The 24,910-nt window shown below is 40.4% G+C and overlaps 2 protein-coding genes across 2 annotated transcripts; one reads left to right on the top strand and one right to left on the bottom strand. All coding sequences in view use genetic code 11, as the record gives it.

The window, feature by feature from the left end:
* Positions 1-572: 572 nt before the first annotated feature.
* On the top strand, positions 573-7,757 carry EGR_04417 (Xylosyltransferase oxt; the record flags this gene model as incomplete). Its single annotated transcript, XM_024493666.1, has 11 exons — positions 573-620; positions 707-872; positions 1,023-1,355; positions 2,427-2,602; positions 2,671-2,879; positions 2,915-2,995; positions 3,036-3,703; positions 4,456-4,754; positions 4,834-5,329; positions 5,700-5,754; positions 6,056-7,757. 11 exons carry the CDS (start codon positions 573-575, stop codon positions 7,755-7,757), a joined length of 4,233 nt encoding a protein of 1,410 aa, XP_024351987.1.
* A 2,414-nt stretch (positions 7,758-10,171) lies between these two features.
* EGR_04416 (Tyrosine-protein kinase SPK-1) lies at positions 10,172-23,541 on the bottom strand (the record flags this gene model as incomplete). Its single annotated transcript, XM_024493665.1, has 9 exons — positions 10,172-10,386; positions 11,531-11,671; positions 11,928-12,018; positions 13,653-13,794; positions 13,821-14,034; positions 17,013-17,163; positions 18,806-19,272; positions 20,903-21,058; positions 23,043-23,541. The coding sequence occupies 9 exons, from the start codon at positions 23,539-23,541 to the stop codon at positions 10,172-10,174; spliced, it is 2,076 nt and encodes a 691-aa protein (XP_024351986.1).
* Between the last annotated feature and the right edge of the window lie 1,369 nt (positions 23,542-24,910).

The raw sequence follows: 24,910 nt of genomic DNA, 5'->3' as shown, positions 1-24,910 counted from the left end.
AGGTTTTGTTTATGTAAGCTACTTATGCAGGGGCAAATTTTCAAACTCTTTATAGTTATTCTCGACTAATGGACCGAGCATTCCGCTAGGGCACAGCTTAATCGTTTGTTGTTGTTTGTTGAAGTCAGACTTCTCATTTCTTCATGCGATTTTTGCACAGTCGAATCGATCGACAGAGAGTAGGTCACTGGTTGATTATGGTAACCAATACAAAAAGCAAGTGCTTGTAATTTTGGCGGTTTTGCAGTGACTCGGATTCAGCTGGTCAATCACGTTGCTTCGGGCGTATTGCATCATCTTAGGTGTGGGTCTTATCTGCTTTACAAAGCTGCGTTTTCTGTGGCGTTTTGCGCGCACGATGGTATTTTGTACAAAGTCCATTTCGTTCCTTCCACTTGCACTTATTTTGGTGGCCTAGCTTCCCTCAGGGCCGTGGAAATCTAATTTGTGGTATCGAAAGCTGAGTGATTTCCCTTATTTGGTTTCTGTTGACTAATTTTAGCCTCGGAAATCAGGAGATTTGATGTGGTTGTCCAGATCGACTCCACGGCTTTACAAAGAACCTAGGAGCAATGCTGTTCATTCGTTTTCGTACCCCTCTTCTAAGTGCTAAGCTATCGGTCTTCCTATTGCTCTCTGTCATATTACTACCTAATTTCTTATGGGCAAGTTTTCTTGGTACAGCATGTAACTACTTTGCCCGTAGATCCGCAAATTGTGCCATGCAAAAGGAACTGGTTTCCCCTACTTCACGACATATGCAAACTTAAGCGATTGGTCTCGTGAAGATTGCTCAGGTCTTGTCTCAGGACTTATCAATGATGGCATATTCCTCAAGCCTGTGCGACTGCCAAACCGATGCCCCAAGCTAGGTTTGTGAAGCTTGCTGTTTCATTGAATTGCTGAAACAGATCTATGATGCGTTTTTCTTTTCTTACTTAAGGAAGTTGCGTTGTACTAATTTGGATTAAATTGATTGTTCGTTTTGTGTTAGTTGTAAGTCAGTCGCATTTCCCGTGTAGCCGCACTAAACGAAGAGAGCCGTCACGTAGGCTGTTTCTACTACGAGCGAGCACAGCCACCCCTTCGTCTGGTGTTTTATAACGACACATTGCGCAACTCACCTGACCACTGCGTACGTACCTGCCGATGGGCAGGTTTGACGTTCGCGGGTTTAGCAGAAGGCTCTCTTTGCTACTGTGATCGACGATTGCCCGTCTTCATGCTTCCCTCCTTGCTTTGCGGCACCGTCGCATGTCCTGGGGATCCTTCGGCTACGACTTGCGGTGGCGAAACGGCCATCGATGTCTTTACTATCGGCGTTTTTGACTCCCCTATATTAGCCTCTTCTCTCGGTGTGTCCCACTTCGATTTTCACTGTGCAATTTATTTTGAAACAAATGTAATTTGTGTGCAATCTCTGTAACCAGTGTAGTTAAAATCCACTTTTAGCTAGGAAGGAACGGCACGCAAAGGGATTGCTTCGATGTTTTGTGTAAGTCAAGTGGTGTCCTGCAAACTGGTCTCTACCTCAAAAATATTCCATTCGTCTAATTTGGTTTCCTTCTCAACGAGTTTTAACCAGAACTTTAGAATTAGTCGTAGCTTGTGTGGCTAATATCCTCTTACAAAAACTTTACCACCTGGGTATTTTTCTATCTGTCTCGCGTAAACCTTTGTTTTAAGCACTTCCTCTTGCATTGAATATATGATCCATCGAGGTAGCGCGGGGTTACCGGTTGATAATTACCGCAAAATCACTCCTTACCGAATTAGTTTATTTGGTTTTTTTTACTAAACTAGTAATTAGGAAATTCTTGATTTCCCTACGTATATTGTTCAGTCGTTCAATTTAGTTTGCTTTTGGCTTTTGTGTCACCGATACTCCTAAGCATTTTGTTGTTCTCGTAAAACTGTTGATAACTAGTGGTATCTTGTTTTCGCTTATGACCGTTGTAGAACAAGTTAATGTAGCCAAGGCATTTCAGTAGATGATTCAATCTGATGTTGATTTTATGGTTTGGTTTGTTTTGAGTTTCTGCCCGTTTAAGTAAGTCACGGAGAAGAACCGATCTGGGACTGAGGTGATTAAACTGAAACCGATGTCTGATGCCAATAGATGCCATTATTCCTATAGTATTGGATCATTTCAAGCAAATCGGTGAGGTGCGAGAGCTAAATAACTAATGAAGTACTATAGTACTTAAGTGCACTATTTTATCCTCGAAGCTTGTCCTTGTTGCTGTGGCCTAAGACCAGTACAGAATGGTGGAAATGGATCAATCAAAAGTCCTCATTCAGCACAGTGGTTGACTAACGTGTCCAACCTTTCTATTATGGGCTATCTTTCAAAAACAAGCCTTACTTTTCTTCAGGATTTATTAGCAGTGACATGACTGATATCCTCCGATTGTCAAACATTTTAGCCACAGTGGCCCCCGTCGTACCATTGGGCCGTTTGTCTTCGATTTCATCTGAGGAGTTTGACAATGTGAAAATCGTCTACGTGCTTGTATTTACAGGTAGAAGTTGGCGACATGTCCAGAGAATGTTCCGTCTTCTTTATCACACCTCAAACTACTTCTACATCCACGTAGATTTGGTATGTTATCTTGGCAAGCTTTTATGTGGTTCAACGTCTCTTTCTACTGTACACCAACATGGTTCTAGAAAAGTGACTATCTATACTCTCGGTGCCAAAGCCTAGCCAAACTGTTCCCAAACAACGTGCACGTAGCCTCTAACCGTCAAAATCCAGTTTGGGGTGCACCCAGTTTGTTGGATCTCTTGCTCTCCATTCTGGAAGACCTCTTCTATAACTTTCCCCACTGGAAGTGGGACTTCTTCATCAACCTTAGTGAAACTGATCTGCCAGTGATGTAAGCTTTGGTCTTTGCGTTCTGATTTTTTTTAGGCCAGTTGAAACACTGGTGCGCCTGCTTGACTCCCACCGCGGACGGATATTTGTGAAACAGACGGCTGAAGAGATATTTAAGTGGGTTACTCTTTTCGTCGGTGGTAACTTTGAGCCTTAGATACATTCACTCCGAAGGTCTACAATATGCTTTTGTCCAATGCGGGAATTACGTGTGGCGGGCTGGTGTACGTCCTCCGCTGAACGGAGTAGTCATCCATGGGGGTTCTGATTGGCTGGTACTGCCACGCGATTTCGCCTTCTACACCGTTTTTGGTAATGATGATCTCGTGCGAGGTCTTAGAATTTGGTTCCGGAATGCAATTCTCCCGGTGGAGAGTTTTTTTCACACTCTTGCGTACAACTCCCACTTCTGCGAGAGGGTTATCAATGCCAACCTTCGGCTTACCAATTGGCAACGTCCACAGGGTTGCAGCTGTAAGAAGACCACCGTTGCTGATTGGTGTGGCTGCTCACCCTCCGTGTTTTCCGGTCCACAGGCTCTACTTCGGCTCCACGAGGCGCTGAATGTTGCTGATAGCCCAATGGCCTTTGGAAGAAAGTTCGACTCGACAATCGATGTTGCTATGGTGAACTACATGGAAGGAAGGCTGTTAGGAAGAAAACTACCATCTGACGAAAACATCGATCTTTATCTCGAATCGATTTTTTCATCAGAATTTGATGAAAAGAGGGTACCTTTACATGTACGAAATGGAATAAATAATTTGATCAAGGTGGCATGCGAATTCGTTAAACCCCTTGAAACGAACTGCTATTCGTATCATGGTAAGTGTGTAGACATATGAGGTCGCATAATTTGTGCATTGAGGATTAGGTGAAATATTCGCAAACATATTGTCAAGATTTACCGAGAATGGTTAAACGAATTGCAAGATTCCCGCACCACTATTAGCTAACCTAGCGTCACTTGAATATTTATGAACCACTTAAACTTGCAGCACTCACCCTCTAAAGTCACGGAATGCACGGTTTTTTCCAATTTGTTCTAATTCGTAGTTTTTACAAGATCAGTTATCAGCCCTTGTTGGTTTTAGTAACTCTGCTATTGTTTTGCTAAATGTGACAACAAATTTTTATTTTTTCGTAAATCGTCCAAATCCAGAAATTAAATATTAAGCAACAAAATATCTGGCTGCTGATGCAGGAGTCTTATGGTGTGGTCTGTAGCTTTTTTTTCGCTTACATTTCTTTTCTGAGGGACATCTCCATTTCTATACTTCTCGTTTTGCCAAAATAACATTGTTGACTGAGGATCATTGAAAATTTGACAAAATTTGCCAAAATTGCCTGAATTAGTCCCAAGAATTTAATCAGCAATCTTTTACTTAGGTTCACCTACACTAAAGTAAAATATAACTATATAACAATAAAAAGTATCAACGATGTTACATTTGTACGTGTAGAATGGCAGCATCACTTCTGGTGATCCATAAGACTTCTCTTGCATTAATCCTCAATAAAAGTACCCAACTTACAGTTTAAAATGTATTAATTGTGGCTGTATGTGCAATCACTAGCTTTCGGCGCAAATGATCTCCCATCACAGCAAGTGGATGTTTTTGCTCTATTCAACGCCACTGAAACACTCGGTGGGCTGAATTATACACATCTGGGCATTCAACTCGATCACAATGGCTTTCTGCCCAGGAAAGTGGTAAGCTCAACGTTGCCCCTGCGCCTACTCCACCCTCCTAATTTGGTGCTTCGTCTGCCCTTTGTGGAAGTGCTCTTCCGACCTAACTATACCTCTACGCAGGCCTGGATCTCTCCTCGCCCCCTGGAGATCCTGAGTCCCGCTGAGCTCTTCTACTTTGAGGTACTACACCGCTTTCTTAAAGGATCAGAAAATTGGGCAGTACTTATTTACTATCCTCCGCAATTGTTCTGATTGGTAGATTGGGTTTGGTTTCGATGTAAAGGAACTGGTCTTCCGCAATTACCATCGATTTACACCGTCCTCGCAAGACGCTGCCCCTTTGACTCTCTTGGCGATTTGGCGTGATAGCAAGGAGAGTGTCACACCTCTGAAGGTCCGCCTGTTCAAGTCCGAGATAGAATCAGCTGCCTGCGACTTCACTGTTCCGAGAAGCATTCTTAAAGACGCTCCATATCCTGGTTTACCGGGCTTTCGTGCGTCTTTCATCGAACTTGACCTCGTCCGCTGTGCCAACGGAAGGAGTGGTGGTGTGTGGAAGATTGCAGTAGAGGACAAGTGGGCGAGTTTTGGTATGGGTCAAGTTGAAAAAACCATCTGGAAGGTGGCTGACATCTGCGGAGCCTGGGTGGGAATGCAGTGTAGTAAAAGGGTTTGGAGTTCTGTTCGAATAGACCGAAAATCCACTCTAGGTCAATTTGATGCTGCCACAGGATCCTTGCAACTTGGCGAGTCGGGTGCGAACTTACTTGACATTGCTATTTGAAATTGGGCACATTTTAATGCTATCTTTAATTGGTTGTTTGATTTACTTCACTATCTTTTGTACTTTGCTGATTCTCGCTATTGCGACTCAAAAAAGACTGAGCTTTCCAAAATTGCTGCATCGTCGCCATTGCTGACAAGGCAAAGCCAATTCATGAGAGAAAATTACTATTCATAGGACTAAAAAACCCGATAAACCACTGGTTTATGTTCGGAAGTGCATGGCCAAATGCAGCCAGTAGTATGTGAATCGTGCCCAATCCTCAAGTCATTGATCAGGCACCGACCAACTTCTGAGTATGCTTGTGCTTTGTCGCTTGGCTGTATCTAGTCCTTCGTTAGTTTCGAGCAATCCCATTGGCTGTCTTGAGTGGGAGCGTAGCCAATGCACACCTGGGTTTGTGGTGTAGCTATTTGCACGATCGGTCCGTGTGTGTGTGTTCCGACGAAAGACGGGAACGGTTGACCTCAGTATTGCTATTTATGGCCAATATGATCACGAACTCACACTGATTTATACTTAAGTGTTGTTCATTGCCATATTTGAAAAGTAGTGATTGGTGTCCTGAGCAGTTAAATGAATTGATGGGAAAAAAGGGGCATTTAACAGATTTCAAAAGTGCGTGCGGAGCGTTGGTCTGCTCCTTAGATGAATGCATTTCCTGATCGATTTTTTTTTCAAAACTCGGTGCACCTAGCCGCGTGCTGATGACATTTATTGTCCTCTACATCATGTATGGTAAGACCAACCCTGAGGATAACCAAATTCCCTTGGGTATCATGCGTGAGGCGAAAGAGTGTTCGATAGAGCGCTCAAAAGAGGGTCTTCGAGATTTTCTCGTGAGTTTGGAGCAGCCGTTGATGCACTCCGTGTTTGACTCCCTGCCTTGCGTGGTGGGCCTTCCACGCCACGTCTTCCTCAACAGGCTGGCAAGCATCGGGGAATTCGTAGCCAGACATCGAAAAGTTGCGACAGTGAGTGTTATTGAGGCAAATCTCAGTGTGATCAGTGATTTCATCGACGAAGGGGCTGTTGCGAGCGCCAGCAAGCGAGTTGATACTTTAAAAAGAGTGGAAGCGCTGAGACAACTCTGTGAACTAGCGAACACACCTCGACGGTTGAAGGATTTCGACGAGTGGACAAAGCATCACACTACTCAGTTACACAACGCTCTTATCTTCTGCCTAAATGCGGAGAACCCATTGATTGTAGAAGAGGTTTCCCTTACGATCGCTTTTCTGGCACGAAAACTCCACTTCTCCCTGCTCAAGGCGGCAGAAACGCTCATTACTGCTTTAGTGACAATGATAGCAGTTGCCATGGGCCCTACGGAGAGTCATGTAGAGCAACTGCGAAAAGCTCTGGATTTTCACACGGCGATGGAGATTGCTAAGGCGAGGACACTGGAGTTCCACTTCCCTCGTCTCAATTATGAATTCGGAGAGCCCAAATTTCGTCCCATTGGCTATGCCTACTACGCATTGGCGGACTTCCTCTACAATGTCCCACATCCCTTCTTGATTCACTATTTTCAGTGCCGCATTCTACGTCGAAAAGAAATAACGAGGAAGCATCTCTTCAAAGTCCTCTTTGCGGTGATTGAGAATATGGCGGAGTTAGAGGACGTTGCCAAGAAGCACTGTCCACGAGTTGAGAAACCGAAACCACAGATGGTGGAAAAACCTCTTCCCGGCGCTGGGATTTTCAAACCTATCCTTGGCACGGTTGCCAATGCATTTCCAAAACCGTCTTCAATGAAACAGGAAGCAACAGAGGAGGCGGAAGAGGAATCTGAGACGTGGATGTACAAACCGGAGGTGTATCGCAAAGAGCAGTGGGAGACACTGCCCTCTAAGTTATACATTGAGATGCTGCGCGCCTACCATGATCGTAATTCAGAGAACCGAAACATCATTGCCAACATCATGACGGTTCTGAGGTCGATTGCTCATATAAAACTGCCCGCATTGGACTTAACAAGTGGGAATAAGCTGGAATACCTGAAGGGTGACTCAGTTGACAGGTTCAGCAAGCGGATTCGTATTGCTACACCGAAGTTGGTGGGCAGAGGAAGTGAAGAGGTTGAGGTGGAAGCAGAAGTGGAGGGGAGCACAATTCAGGGGGCCTTGAAAAGGAGAGACAGTCATGACATGACGTCGCTAGAGGCGGTTCCTTCAGGAGAGGGAGAAGAGGTGTCCCCAACGTTGCTTGACCAAAATAGGGAGACTGAGGGCGGGAGTGGCAGGGATGATTATGAGGATGAAGGTGCTGGCGTTGGCGCTGGTGACAGTCAGAGTGAGTCGGCTAGCTACCGAAGCGATCCGGAGACCATGCGAGCCATTAATCGACCCACAGTACTCCTCTCCCGTCCGCCTAAGTTAAGCAAACTAAAACTATGAACTGCTAGAACCTGATGTGTTGCCCTTATGCCCTTTTGTGGCATTATAGGGTGACTGAGATTCTTATTTTTTACCCACTTTGTGGGCATCAGCCCTTAGAGCTTCCAATCCTGACACCATTCCACCTCGTGGGTCGAAAGCCCCCCTCAATCACCGGATGTATCCTGGAATGTTAGTGGTTGTAATTTGGATGACCATCGGTTTAAGAAATAACAGTAGCAATAGTTTGATTGGAGGAATATTAGAAAGCGCCTCTAATGGCCCATTTGGAGGTTGTTTTGGGTAGCAAGAGTGGATATAGAAAAGTGTGTATTTAATGGTTAAATTACTAGTCACCAAATAACTACCGCTATGAAAGGTAAAATAGATATTTCGCAGCCACTCTTCTTATTGTTTAGCTTGGTCAGTAAAAAAGGCTAATGCCCTATGGGGGAGAAATAGTTATGCTCTTGCCTTTATGAAAACCAGCAAATAAGATCAGTCATCACTCTGTTCCCGATAGTTTAGGCTATTCCAACAGTTCGAACGCGCATAAACCCGATTTCGTTCAGTCCAAATCAAGTTAGTGAAACTCTGCAAAGATTACCACCGCAGAATGACTTATTGTCCGTAAAGGCTTGCCCTTAAACTGAAACCACCGAGGTGCCAATTCACTGCCACACAATACGGAAGATGACTTTAATCATTCCTACGGAAAAAACTTGCTCCACTAATGAATACTTAACAACAAATCCACTATTCTTTTCTCATTACGGTACTCCATGCGGCAAAGAACCTGAGAACGGGCGTCAACTGCGAATAACAGAACAAATCTGGGGAAAATCGGCTGGCAACGTTACGGCCAGGGTAGGGATCGAATTCTTCCGGAAATTCATACTAATCCACGAGGGAAAAACAAGATGCATTGCCCCCGTCTCCAACGCGACCTGGAGTAACACTCAAAAGATCGCAGAAGAAACTCACTTTATAACCTAACAAATTTTCGTTCAAAATACCCAACTGTTGTAAGTAACACCACTCTACCACTGGCGACAATTGAGATGCGTGGAAGTTAATTTCTGTATATCGTACAAATACCAAAAATGATCGGAAGATGGCGAATTTGTGAACATTTGATGAATCGACCAGTTCAATCGCAGTGGCACAAGTTTGGGGTCTAATTTTCTGAGTAAATTTCAGTCAGGACGAGAAGAAGATTCCTCCCTTCTTTTAAAGCCCAATAGCATTATGAGAATTAGGAGCACAATAGCTTGGGTAATTTCCTACTACAAGTGAGATTCACATTTTTTCAAAGTGGACACGAGGCAGGAAACCTTGCATTCTAAATGCATAACATCGACATCGGGGATTAGAATCAAAGTCAGTATCGAAAATCAGTTGGCTGAAGTCGAGGAGTAAAAGAAGGCGAGCTACTGGTGGAACACATGATGGCAACAGCCAGCGTCATCTTCAGCGCGGAGCTAAAAAACCTAATCCCCGACGAGTGACAATGAAGGTTAGCCTATTTTCGGCGGCCAACGTGAAGTCAGCATTAGCAATTCAATGCCTTCAAGGTCATTCCGTCTGATTTTGCTGTCTGATCAATAAAATTCAGAGAACATTTGAAGTGAACTAAAAGATCGCTTTTCACGAAACCAATATGATTGTTCCATTTAATCTCCACGAAGGAATCTCAATAAAAGTTTTTAATTATAAAATTGGCATTTAAATAAATTCTTCGTCAAATGCAATTAATTCGCATGCAGTAACCTTCCGAAATGCTTCACACCTACTCAAATTTACAATCCCAGTCTATAACATAAAACCCACCACCTGATATTTGAGAGTTCGCATTCATTTTGAGTGATTTTTATTTAAATATACTGACGCATGAACTCATTTTTCATCCAATACCACGTCACATATTGAAGATACAATCACGGGTACATTATGCATCGAATAGTGACAAATGCTGTCACCTAATTTAATCTCGCAAAATCTGGTGATAAAAAGACTTGCTCAGTACCCTCCACGGAGTCCAATCAAGGAAATCTGGCGCTGATCCATGAAGCCATAAAATATGCACGAATACCAGACACTCAACGCCTGGAACAGGATGATAGGGCTCACTAAACCACCACTTTACTCGCATATGCTACAACGACTCCGATTAGCGAAATTGGCCGCAGGAACTACACCGCTTGAATGGAGCCACTCCTAGGCAGTGATTAGGCAACGCACTTTTGCACTCTACCCAACCGTCACAACTCCCAGTGCAAACGCAACAACGTAGACACCGTAGTCTTCGGACGCTGTCCAAGAGCCACAATTAGAAAACCTGTTGAAAGCACTTGGATTTTTTTTGTAAAAAAGCAATTTTTGTCAAAAATAAGGCAGATCGTGGTGGGTGGTGCTGCACAGTGCTAGCACAATGCTCATTCGATCTCCGCGTAGACATCGCCATCCTTCGCCAAATGGTCTTCGAAGACAAACCAGAGCTCGTGAAAGGTAGGACGATCAGTAGAATCAGTGTTCCAACAGTTCTTCATCGTCTCGTACATCACTTCTTCGCAGTAGAATCCCAGACTGGTTGGGTTCGGCAACCGGTAACCCGCCTTTACCCGCTCCACAACCTCCTCCACGTCCATATCTGCAGAGGGAGAAACTTTGGCATGCACTCAAAAGTTGATCTTCAACAGTCGGTGCACTTGAGAATGATTGTTTTTAAACTCATAGTGGCAGCACACCTACGAGAATGTATCGAATGTGTGAGTCAAAACAACTTAATTATATTGCCTATACCTTTTATGTACCTAGGTTTTGGGTTAGACCTCAACATTACATGGCTCAATTTGAAGACTAAAAATACCCATTAGGACTTAACTTTATTAATTGCTATCAGCACAGTCAAGGATAAAGTGAGCTATGAGTGTTAGGACTCATATTCAGAAATAGCAAGGCGACTCACTTATGGTACTGGGAGATCACTCTGGAAAGTCCAAGAGTAAAAATTCTCATTAACCAAGATGTAATTTTATCTAATTGATGAGGACGCACTACCGTACCAACCAAAAGATTAGAAACCGTAACAATAAAGTTTCCGGGACATATACTTCCAAATTGTTTTTTTGTTGAATGTCGAGATGGCATAGTTAGACAGCAACAGGAATATTCCCCAGTAGGGTATGTTGCTGTTCAATAACGTTGCTACTTGAATCTTTCATTAATCGAAACTTAGAAGAATTTTTACCTTGAGAACGATTTGGAGACTAAACCCAATGGGAAGTTTGATGATTGAATCTGCTAAAAAGTGAGGTGATATTCGAGTAATTATAAACGGCTATGGTGGGACAAAATAGGTGTAATGGATATCGGTTCTACCGAAGTATCCATAAACACTATTGAAGCAGCAATTAGCGTGAATGACCTATTTTTATCTTTTGCCCTCTCACTTTTAAGTAGAATAATGTGGTAGTGCTAATGTTATGAGGTCATGTACCTCAGGGCTGGGCTCTGCCGCGTATGCGAAGACCAATGCTCCGCATAAAAAGTGGAAGCAGCAACGACAAGCTCTAATGTGGGGGTCTACTGCCGCATAATTTCAACACGCCATTAACATCCAAACGAATTCTTGTGTTTCGAATCGCATAAATTATGCGCAAACTACTCACGCGCTGCGCAATTGACAGCTAGTTTGAGATCCCCTACAATGATGACTAGCCTTGTATTCAGTTGAAATTGCCAATCTACCCAATGCAAAACCGTTCAAAACTCCATTTTTAGAAACTACCTACCTTTATAGGGCGTCGAGCCAAGTGTAAAGACCTCGAACATAACAACCCCAAAGGACCAGATGTCGCAACGAATGTCGAAGACATGAGAGGAATCCAAAGATTCCGGCGCCGCCCACCTCACAGCCTGCGTCTCTGCAAGATCTAGGCAGCAGTCAGTAAAGCATACTTAGTAATATTCAGTCTACTTCAGGTTAAGGGTGGAATGTCAATACTACGCAAGGATTTAGAGACATGGAAGCAAAATCGGATGCGAAGATCAGCCTATTTACCCAGTAATCAATCTTGGGTTAGCCTATCTAAAGAGCCATCATATATCCATACTTTCACGATCAAAAATAATTGGAAAAACACAGATAAATAGCAAGATTTGCTTTTGTTCCTAGAAAATACTTCGTACTGTTTGAGAAATCATTTTTCCCTGGATTGGGCTCGTGAAAAATCAGTTTTTCAGGAAGCTCTGACATTTCTCGATTCAAAATACTGCCAATCTAGTGAAAAAGGTAATCATGTGACTCCATATCAGATAAGTGTAGCAAATGATACCACAGTCCTCAGCATTCCACACGCGATCACAAATAATATGAAAACTTCGAACTGACGATTTGCTTGCAAGTTACCACACGATCAAGTGTATCGATAAATCTCTTCTAACTCGGGTGCTGAGTAGCTAATCGAATGATGGATGAATGAATAGACGGATCCAGGATATATGAATGACTAGATGGCTTAATCGGCCCTGGAGTTTCGCAACCGCGATTGATACAGTATGAATGGCTAAATCTGGAACAGACATAGAAGCGGATATGTATAAACAGATCTGCAACAGACGGATGGATGCCCCATCACAATTAATTCCATTTTTCATTTTGTTACCGTTGAACCACTCCAAACTCTGTCTTTAATAACACTAATCTACTAAAAACATTGAGACTTTAGCTTTCGCGTCATCTATGCTAATGAATGCAAATGAGCTGAGAATAAAATAAGCCATTTGCTGGATTTTGAAAGACGCCCTAACATGGTTCATGCTCGATTTAGACGGAAAGCTCCACTATTTGAACCGAGCCAAATGCGTCAGAATGAGTGTTACGTTATCTAGATGGCGATTCACAGAGTCACTGCAACTCAGCTCATTCATTTCAAGAAATCAGTTTTTCGGTTTTTAACATTCTAAAGCAGACAAATTTCAAAAAATCCTCAGATTCCTTGTAAATTCGAACGAATTTTGGTATAAATCTTTAAACTTCCGTTCCTGCACTTCAATACTAGATTGCATTCGATTTACATTACGAATATCTCCAAGGCGGTCACAAAGAGCTAAAAAGATACCACATAATGGCAGTGAATTCTCGTCAACTAAATCAAATTTCGAAGGCAATGGGACCTTACAGAATTTTCAAGGCACAAGTAACCGATTTACTGGGTTTCAAATAGTTCAGAAAGGGGGAGAACCATTTTTTTTCTTATATACTTCAGTAATTAACAAAAGTGCTACAGCCGTATTCCCATTCTTACCCATGAGTTCTCTCTTATTAAAACGCACAGACATAAGTTTTCCACTGTGTTAACATGGCCAATTTTGCTCATTTAATTAAATTATTTTTATCAATACGGAAAATGAACTCAAATCAGCTTGAATGCATACCGTGATATACGCAAAAGGAAGCACATTTAAGCTATCCACCGTAGGTGTTCCAATTTAGTCAAAACCTCAGTAATTGTTAGAAAAACACACACTTACTGGCAGCTTAATCTTAGTGGTTTGCCTCTGTAATCCCAAGTAAAATCGGTGGCAAGTTGGAGAGAATCAGATATACCTAACGGATTCACTTGCGAATAAATCACCAATGATTAATATGATTCGCCGTTTTCCCGGTAAATTGCATAGAAAATTTAAAATCCGATATCATCCAAAATCTAAGAATTCCATCTCCTCAACAAGAAGATGCTTTTGAGGAATGAGATATTTTGTGACTTAAGATCAAGTTTAAATATGATAACTGATTGCAGACGATAAGTAGTGCCATTTACCCTCATCTCGCCCTTAATGTGCAAAAATTTAATTCCGTAATTTTGAAGTTCCGGACGCAGCTGAAACCTTCATACCCGTTTACCTACTCACCCTCTTCGTTTCGTCTGCTAACGAAGATATTGAAGTTGACATCAGTGATACAGGAACTGCCGCAGTATTCAATTCATTTAAAGTCCCCATTATCACATCAATTGTCCATCCGATAGGGAGAGATAATAATTTGAGTCCTATACTGACGGAAGCAACAAGTAGAAGTACTTAACGATGAGGTGACGGCCCAAGGGGACGACAAAGACGATAAAAAAGGGAGAAGTAGTAGGAACAAATTTGGCGCCCCTGAAGGCGGACTTCACTACCATATCCTTGTGTTGTCTTTCGCGTTTCCGAAATGACATAATTTCCCAAGGCATTACCTTAGTTTCTACCTGTGGTGACTTCGTCTCCCCCGTTGACATCTGCCCAATGTGTTGATCTTGAAGCCAAAGTCACAGTCTACCTGTCTTCTTTATCAGAATCTTATCCTATTCCTAAGAAACTTTTAGTTGTAACTGTAAATAAACACATTTTTAGCTTCTGATTTCTTGTACATAGCACATTGTAAACAAATTTTATCAGCTTCAACTTTAGGTGGGATATATTGGAGTGGAGAAGAAACATAACAGATGGGGAATGGTCAACAAAAAGGTAGTGAATGATTAGTTCAGCGTTAAGGTAAAACCTAGCAACCTAGCTGTTTAAAAAATTGGCGAGCCTGATCGTTTGCAATTTTGGTTACAGATAATCATGTAAGAATTGTATGAAATCAAGCAGCTGCTGATTAACGTTAACTGGTTTCATGGTAAAATTTGGAATTTTGGAAGAATGAATATGTAGGCTTAAACGATTATCACAGACCAGAAAAAAGACTTGAAAATGTATAACTCGATTAAAAATCCAACCTTGTGAAGTAAATACATTGACTACCCTGATTAATTTCACATACTCTCACACGACCCAATTTTCGACAATAACCTGAGCTTCGCCAGAATGAAATTATTTTTATCACGTATTACTTCTGAGTGTGCCACAGTTTCCCATTAAAATATTCACCTAACGCAGTACCTTCATCACTAATGTCGAAGGAGACTCTAACTATTACCACTACGGTATCATTACCAGTCCTCATATATTGCATGCTATTGAGCGCGCAAACACTACCAGATCACCGTTCATTTGAATTATTTTGACTCGCATTCCGACTAACTTATTAAGCGTTTCCTCAACGTGGCCGTTTATGGAGACTTAACTTCGGTACTAATTTGCCTTGAGAAAAATATTTGCTTCTACTGCTGATTCACCAATGCATTCACTCACAATCAAGCATTAAAATATAGTGAAAAGTCCCTGAACTTGTTCGATTAATAATCGCATATATCGATGCATTGAGGTTGAAGTGGGTAAATATATGTAAATAGGCACTTTAGTTTTATGCATAATCAATTCATAGAAGTGCTCAAGTAGCTTTATCTGCCTTGAGGAAATTCAAATCGAATGTCGCAGATATGAGGTAAATTATAATGTCTGTCATCGTAAAGGCGAAAGTAAGACGCGTAGAGAATCATAAGTGCTTCAGTTACATTCGGAAATCTCACTCTACCGAAGTGGAAACGTGCTTGTCAATGATCTCGTAGCACAAACACATACAAGTAATGTGGAAAATGAGATATCTGGATCGTTGATAAAAGATCCTTTGCAGTGGTTATATAAATGAAACAAAATTTACCTAAAATTAATAGAGCATATGCAGCAACTGTAATAAACAGCGTTTTGGAAGTTTGCCAAATAGAAATAATCTAGTTAGTTAAATTTAAAGCAACGCATTTCAATCTTTTTAAAATTTCAACCCGGCTGTTATAAAATGAATGCTTATGTGAATAGTTGCTTGTTAATACGTTATTTTATTCCATGTTTCGATAGAGATGAACAAAAATCATTTCGTTAAAGCTCAACGAATAAATCACGTCACAGTAATATAACCCTTCCTGAGGAAGATTAAGTAAACTGCCCGAGGACAAACAGATAGTAATAAGGAGAGATGTTCAACCAACCTAATATTAACAAAAAATCATAGTTCAGTAGATTAATCAAGTCAAGATTTTCTGCATACAAGGAGCGTTTTACAGAAAGGAACGATCACAATGTTAGGGAAACTGAGAACAAACTTGAAAATTTGTGCGAAAAATTTTTAACAGTTGTACATGTCCCTATGTTGGTCACGGAAAATATAGGAAAACGCATTCAGAGAAAAAAGCTTCCGTTCAATTCCGCCAGGTTCTTTGCAGACATGCTTATTAGGGTGAAAGTGATCCAGTCAAAAGTTGGTTATATATTATACTACAAGCTCTCCTATCGCCCAACCGATCGAATTTGGAATCATTAAGATAGTTCACTCCCCCTGACAATGTATACCTAAGATTCATTTAGTGCGCTTAAGGTCAGAATCTCCTAAAAATTACGTATTATAGCTAGAGTTAATAAGGGTAGTTATTGTTCTACACTACTAGCCCGCTTTAAGCAAAAGAAATAGTATTAACGGATAGCAATAAATAAATGGATAGAAAATTAAAATTGCATTTTAAAGAGAACCAAAGCCTTTGCATTAAAAATTATATCAGCAGCACCTTTAGCCAAAATGATTGCGTCGATTGCACTTTATACATCATTTGTTAAACAAAAAATAACCATTCAGAGATAATATTACTGAAAACACGAAAATAAACGTCGATATGAATAAACAGTACTGCGTCGTGAACCAAAAGCGGTTTAATAAATGTAAAATCTAATTACAGGAGTAAAATACACAAACGAGAAACGCGCAATTCCCATACAAATAAAGGGTACTGAATTATCAACTGTAATGTTTCTATCACAGGATATAGATAAGGCAATTTTAAGGGAACCAAATAATTCAAAATAATTCTCAGTATAGAATTAAAGTGTGAATACAGCCCGTGAAGTGGTATTCAAAAATGCCCCAAAGACTAAAATGATGCTAAAGAAATCCCAGAATGTCTTTCCTAAATGAGACACCTTAAGTACAGTTGCTACTATACTTGCCGTTTTCAATTTACAATCACAAAAAGTTGACGGCAAAATCACAGATATGAACGGATTGAATCGATGAGTTCCAAAACACACTTGGACCATTTCACTTTCTTTTTTAACCTTATACACTCATGAGCAGGCAGTCAGCTGCAAAAGTGGAACAGCCACGACTATAATCGGGTACTCTCATAAAAATATCCAAATATGCTTCTCTAGGATAGGTTGTCAAATGCCATTTTGAACATGAGAATAGCGGAGATGACGTTTCTGAACATCAGTACGCCACAATGAGAATCACTCAATCTATAAACGCGCGAAGGTAAGGAAGAGAAAGGGCATAATCAATCGCAACGAGACCGAGCTCACCAAAGGCGTCACTGATGAATTTACTAAATCGCCCATTAAAGCCAAAGTTCCCTATTTTGGCGCATAGTTCAAAGGAAAGAAAGACGTTGGAGGCAGTCAGTTCACCGTGGAAAGCCTCCACGCCTTCAAGGTAGTCCATTCCGTCCAGAATCTAAGAAGGTAGAGCGTAAATGTGGTTTCGACTACGGCACAATGAGCAATAAATGTGGTGTAAGCATTAAAAAACACGACCAAGACGAGTTTAAATGATATCAATGGAGTTTACGTTTGTACATATTCAACACTCCTACTGAATAAACATTGGAACAACATATCTTCGGGAAACATAAAAACGTGAACACCAGGATTGAGATACCCATTTAAAGAAGGCATACGAAAATTTCCATTGATTGTCATGGGAGAGGAAAGAAAAAGACTAACTTCTATTCGCATATATTGTTTACATATGTATTAAAGCACACTAACTTTACCAACAACATAATACCATATGTAGTGTGGCTTTTCAATAGTAGTCCAAGACGACAATCAAAAGCCGAAAAACATCCTCATTGCAAAACGAAAACTTTTGCACCGTTATATCGAAGTAGAAATTGTTTTGTTCCATTGAGATACCAACTACCTTTCTTTAAGGTCAAATCTGAAGCATAAAGCTCGAAATAATCTTTTAAATTTACGCATCGCGTAGATCAAATGCAGAGCTAAAGCGTTTTGCTACAAAAATACTGCAGAAACTTTAAAAAAGCGGGGACTTTTGTTTCCTGTCTTGATTTTAGGAAGGAAAAAATATTTGAGAACAAATTCATAGTGAAAAAAGGCGGCTAAAAATCCTGACTTACTGTAAACGTGACTTGTCACGTGATGTGAGACGTACTTAAAAATAGTGAGTTGGATTAAATCGAGCTTCGCTCACTACAAAATGAACTTTTACGAACTAATACGCAAGCAAATAACACACTTGTTTAAACCCAAGACCGCTTACACAAAACTGTACACCTATCTCCAATAAATCAAACCTAGATATAAGGAAGATCGGTGTGAAAAGCTTATGAAATATGCCTGGGAATATAACTTCGACAGGGAAATCAAGACCACGGAGTTTTTCTAAAGAGCATTCGAAAAGCAGTGGCATAAATAGTGTAAAGTAAACTGAGAAACGTTTTGTCCTAATTATAAAAAGTGATGCCTGATAATTATGGTTAATGTGTAGCAATTAGGCGATAACGCTGATAATTTAGCTTCACAAGCAGCTTTGAAGACCGACTGACTCGACTATACGTCCTCGGATGAAAGATACATATTGGAGGAAGTAAATAAGATGCCTTGAGTTCATAAATATCAGAATAAACCCTGCATTTAGTTCAATTCTTTGCACGAATGATACCATATTCGCAACATAGCCTAAAACCCGATTTATCTTTTTGAATAACTGAGAAATTTCATTCAAAAAACTGACGGGATCTACATAGGGGTCATCTGTCTGATTGCGTAATGAGTAGGTGGGTGTGCCATAAAAAAAGTCTTCCGCTAAGATATTATGCTGTCTCTCCGATGCTGCTTTGATAAATAAATGCAAAGAAACAACATTGCAAGTGCTAACAGCTGTCAGTGGTAGATATTTAAAAGAGCCAAAGACTATGTCTAAAACTGCATCAAATCTCGCTAACGACTATGAATAGACGTCAAGTAATTAAGATTTCAAAGCCGATAGGATTCAATAATGAAAAGTGCTCGATAAAATAATGCAAATTTCCAAGGAAAAAATATACATATACGTTAACTAATAGCTGCTACACTTTCTCGAAATTGAAAAACGCATATTCAATAAAACGATAGCATTGCATTGCCTGGTGAAGCCAGTGCTGAAGTCTGATGTAGTCAGCAGTGGTCTTGTTTTTGATCAAGAAGTCTCTCAAGTTACCGCCAGGCATGTACTCCCAAACGAGGAGCATAAGTCCAGATTTAGGAGCCTCGCAGAGGCCGATAAATTGGACAATAGCGCGATTGTGGAGCTTATGACACGCTTCGGCCCTAGCGACAACTGCGCCTCTCCCCATATGTCCCGAAATCTTTTTCACCACCACGCTTCGCTTCCCGGAGGTGGTGCAGACGGCCCTGTAGACAGAGCCAAAGCGCCCACCACGGGCGATATGCGTTTTCATTTCCAATTTCTCCAAGGGAATTCGCAAATTTCTGGACTGAATTGGTGGCGGACTATGAGGCATTGAAGAAGACAAAAGCGGGACGTTTCCACCGTGAGAAACTGAGGAAAAGAAGAAAAATTTTTAAAATATACGCAGTACTTAAACTGAAGGATATAGGAGGTGACAACGGTTAAGGCTTTCCATCGGTGTTAGCTGGAGGAGGAGTAAGAGAAAAATACGGATAAAAAAGTGGGTGCAGTCCCAATAATGCTATTGCTGTCGGAATGTGTCAAAATGATAGAGCAAACGAACTGACAACAATGAAGCATTTTCACTGTGATCAGCCAAATATATTTCCTGAAAATTAGGCTATAAATTACCGAAATTGACGGCATCCAACCAAAGAATTAAGAACGCAGAAGTCCATAAAAGGGGGAATACTGGCAAAAAAAATTTAATGTGACAACCTTACTGGGAACTTAGTACATGAGACGACGGACTATAAGAAAACAAGATGTAGGAACTAGAAAAAAATATAATAAGCATGATCGTCTTCAGCAAAATGAGATGGCAATACCAGTTTTACTACCAAGAGCTGTCAATTTTCAATAAAGGAAATAAGGTAGGCAAAAATCAAAAAACTGCCAACAATTTCAGTGAATGGAATTCGAAACAGTACTAATCTTCCAATTACAGAAAGCACAAGCGTGACAAAAGAGAGCATTAGGATCAAAGAAAGGAAGCGCAAGAGATAAAGGCAATCGATGCTGGGTGCAAGGTGAATTTGATAAGTGAAAATCAAAAAATTACCGGTACTCGAGATTACACCAGTTGTTAAGCACAATTGCAATACGTTGCAGATCGAAAAACCTAGAGTCCATAGGGTAATCTACTAAAGTTCAACATTTCACTTAAGTTACTGTTATTCAAATTTCCCTTACGCTATCGATACATCACAGTTCATCGCTGCATTTGTTTGCCAATACAACTCTACTATTTTTAACAAAACTTTCTCATAATTTAGGGCTGTAGTTTCACCTTTGTGAGCAACACGATATTTTCAGAACACTTTTCATCGTAAACAGGAATTTCTTTTCCATGTTTGGGGACCTAAATTTTAGGGGAATTCACGAAAAATGAACAAAAATCAAATCTCAAGACAAGGAACTGGAGTCAACGGAGATAAAATATAGTGAAAATAATTAGCATGAATAAATTTACGAACTGTACCAAACAAATCTACTTCCCAAGTCCTGTGAGTAGTTATTCAATCGCATAGCTGTCTAGACTAAATCCACGAAAAATCCACCTACTTCTAAATAAGGTAATGCTCCAGTAATTAGTGAATAGATGGAGGAAAGATTTCTGGGTGAAGGTAATTCCAGCATAAAACAAGGCTAAACCCATCCTATTTCATTTGAATGAATCTAGCGAAATACTACCGATGCGTAAATAACAATTTTGAGCTAATGTCTTGAGGAACATAACAGAAGGCCACACTGAAAAATAAAACCCACTTTCACCGAAAAACGATTAATACTCTTGACGAAATTCTTCAAGCTGGCAAATTAACACCAAATTTCAGGTTGCAATGCACAAGTGCATTTCGACAAAGTTGACACTGCGAGAGTGGGTTGAGTGAGTTATTGAGCGATTAAATAGAGCCTGAGCACAACTGTATCCGCTCTGAAGCAGTAAAGAAATTTGCTCAAACTGGAAATAACTTTGAGAAAGCATACCACTACTCACCTTTGTAATAATCCGTAAGATCTTTCAGTTGGGTAAATCTCTTTCCCGGCGTAATGAAGTAACCGCTGAGACTGTTATCGTATCTCACACTGAAGTGTTTGATGATTTTCGCGCTGCCGACTATGCAAAGGACTGATAGGGCGATTCGAAGAGGATCTTGAGAAAAAAAGGATGAAGGAAAAAAAACAATACATATGGCACCTTTAACACTATTTTTGTCATCTGGATAGGGTTTGAAGGTATAAAATTACCACAGCTACAGTTCGATTTCCGAATTGACTGGCAATGAATATTTTGTGTTCATCGTCATACTCTCCCCTCCTTAGCTCATGGATAACTTCACACTTACATGAACAGCCAATGACCGCGTAGTGGCCTGACTTTTTCGCGTGAAACTTATGCTACTTTTTTAAATCACGAGGCAATTAATCATATCGCATCTGACATAGAGATCGACATGGCTATGGTAGTCATATCACTGTACAAAGCAAAAAGATGTAAAATCTAGATAGAATCGTCTTGCTGAGGATGCAGTCCATCTGCCTGTCAAAACAGTCATGAAGCGCAAACAGACATAACTACCTCTAGGCTTAAAATTCCGCATTACAAGCAATAGAGATAACAAAAGAAACTCGTTCAATAAGACATCGATATCCTGGAATATTCTTCGATGTGATATGTCAACGAGCAAGACAGACTTTTAAATTAGAGATGCTGAGACGCTTGACATGCTTCATTTCATCCGACTAACGGACCACATGAAGAGGAAGCCTGGCAAAAGTACCACTTTTTGAACTACAATATGAATAAGTGCACAATTTACGTAAAACCAACTTTTGATCGAAGATAAAGTTTGCAGATGTGCAAGCATAGGAAATGGGAAATAGAGAAAACTCATGCTACTAAAACATTTCAAACATGGGTAATGGAGCAGGCAACAACGAAGTTATCCTCAGTTTCAAAAAGAATTTCTTCAAATTCTTCAAGATAATTTATCAATTTATCAAGTAAAACCAGCTAAAGGCAGTAGCATTAGGATTCGCCACCCTGCGTTCTGAATGATCTTAAGCATATTTTCGGACCTACTTTAAAATTCTTCCAAGTTAAATTAATTCACTCATACGAGGAACAATAACGGCACCATAAATACGGTTTCCTTCAGAGCATGCGTAGTCAAAATTGAATCGTTAATGAGGTAATAATAAGACAAAACGCTAGTCTACTAATGTAAATGGTGGTGCCATCCAGCATGAATTATGGATCGAAGTGATATCGAAGCCCAAAACTAATCGAATTCCCCTCAAGATGATGGATGATAAGAATGTCCCCAGAAAAAAAGCACCTACAAACCAAAAGTTGAAGTTTCAGCACCGAGTCGGAAAGTATTTGTTACAAATGATCAGGACTTTTTCAGCTTCCAAATTACCGAGTCAGACTTTAATGAATCAGGTAAAATAGCAGCGGACACCAAGATCCAAACACAACACCAGAGGACGAAAACAGCATAAATCAGGTAGCAACATGAGATGATGCTGAGGATTTCAAGAAGAGCTAAGCATAGTAATTGTACAATTTTTAACGAAAAACTATGTAAGTGTGTTATTTAATACAGATTTGAGTCCATGTGCAGTGTAACAGAAAGTTTGTAAATTACTATTCACTGACTGCTTAGTGCTTCAATGAAAAGGCATAAAACAATTAAAATTATCCAAAAAATACATTGACTATCTATATACTAGGTGGTTTCGGACATATATGTTAAAACCCTGCGAAAAGAATCAATTACTTGACTAGATAGTAAGGTAACGGAAAAGTAACATGAAATATGCGGCATGCGAAGAAACAAACGACACGTGATTAAAAATAAGAAAAACCTATTAAACGATTTTGATAAAAACGGGAGCCTCGTTTTCCAGATATCAAAGTAAACAAAAGAAGAACTACTCCTAAAAATATGAATGGTTGAACTTCTTCGTAGGTTATATTAGTGCATGTAAAACAATGCTTACTTTAGGTCATTATAGGTGTTAGTAAGGTTTAATCATGGAGTATCACGTAAGCATGTAATATAAAATAAACATATGGAACGAGTATGTAAAACAAAAATAGCATTCTAGCATAACCAGTGACTTGCTGGAACTGGGGCGAAGTATATAGGTGCCATTCGGTAGATCAGGCATGGTAAGTTTAATCTCACTTTCTCGACGATCAATCTCATGCCAGGCGTCAACGACATCCTTTACACCGGTCTCCTCGGTAATGTAGTTCCACGGAATAAAGCCGGACTTCCCCGTTCTCATGTTGACGGCTTGCCACCAAACTTCCGTTCGGTCAACGGACTCAATTGTGAGCGGGTCGCCCTCCCAAGCCTCCAATTCTCCAGCCTGAACGTCTCCAGGAAAAGAAAAGAGTGCCATGGCCGTCTGATTTTGAAGGCTGGAACACAATTGGAACCAGGGATTGATTTTGATCTGTGTGACCTGTTCCTTTTTTTCGTTATCCATCCTTTCTTCCTGCCGTCTTCGCCGTTGCCAAAGGTAAGCCGGCTTCGGAGGAACGTATCCATCTTCAGCAACTCCATCAATACCCTTTTTTCGTTTGAATTTGCGCAAAAAGTGACCCATTGATCCGTAGACCATGCCGTAGGTTTGGGATTAGGAGGCTAATAGTTTTTGAGTTCTACAAATAATATACTTCATGCGGAATTCACCAAAAAAGGCTGTATGCAGCGTTCAAAAAACAGAATAGTCTTCCAAGCATATGATTAACCTTCCAAAAATAGCATTATCCCTAATACAGCTGGATTCCTAACAGTACAGCCATATTTAATCCCATGGGTCTAAATGGAACAAAACTCAATTTTAGTGCCCATAAAAGAACAAATAAATACAAATCCACTTTTTACACTAGTACAAGCCGAAACTTCAGGTACACAAATATTGCACAACCTTAAGAATATTCATACTGACGCACCTCGAGGAACAAAGGCGAAATAGCGAACTAAAATCAAAATCGCGAAATTTGGAATTATTGCTCCATCGTCTTAAAGCTTTTTTATGGAGTTCCCCAACGTTTATTTAGTTTAAATTTATTATGCGGATGTGCTGGCGGATTTTAAAGTATTTGTTGACGTGTAGCGTCCCGAGACTCCCTGAAGACGAAAAAAGACACAATACCCGGGCAGAATATATGTATTCAGCACGGAGAAGGTGTCTGGGCCATTGGCACGGACAAAAGGCCAGCCTACCCAGCGAGGTACAAGGGGGCTAATTTAAAGTCCAAAAGTGGCGCCTCACCGGAACCGAGGGATAAGCCACTATCGCGTTACAGACGTGCCAAAAGCTTTTCAAGCAAAACAGAACAGTTCTATCACACCGTCTAAATTCACGACCAAAATTAAAACCTTTTGTAGATAAGATGATTGTGAGTTGGCTTACTGGCCGGTAATTATCTGTTTTGATTCAGTCGCCAATTCCATCCTATTTATGTTGTTCACTTTAATCTCTAAAGGATTGTGATTTGGTTCTCAGATTGGTTATATTCTTTTAACACCCTCTATATCCCGCAATTATTATTAGGCCATGTGAGACTTTAGTGACGTGCTCACTAATCATGAGGAAGAATAAATTGCCATGGATTTTAACTTGACAGATTCCTTGTTTCTCCCCCCGTCTCCATACTTATGCATTTAAAGCCAAAAGATCGGATAGAGAAAGACATCTTTTATCTGCAAAGCGTGGCGAAAGTTTGTAGATCACAAAGGTTTAAAGGTGATCGTAGTTTGTTTCCTCTACAGGGATCGTTGACGTCATCTCATTTACGTGATTACTATGACCTGACCGTTTGTCACCTAAAAGGTACGTTTAAACAAATGTGTATTAAAGCGCGTTGCAGTTGGTTTCTTAAATTTTCATGTGATATTGCCGTTGTGATATATATTATGCTCCAAACTTTAGTTTTGGTATTAATTAGGTTTATCTGGTTTAATTATACCATTTTCAGCTGTTG

The sequence above is a fragment of the Echinococcus granulosus genome (genome assembly GCF_000524195.1).
Source record: "Echinococcus granulosus chromosome Unknown EG_S00027, whole genome shotgun sequence".
NCBI classification, from domain to species: domain Eukaryota; kingdom Metazoa; phylum Platyhelminthes; class Cestoda; order Cyclophyllidea; family Taeniidae; genus Echinococcus; species Echinococcus granulosus.
Note: the sequence above shows the minus strand (reverse complement) of the source record. Positions and strands in the feature narration are given on the sequence as shown.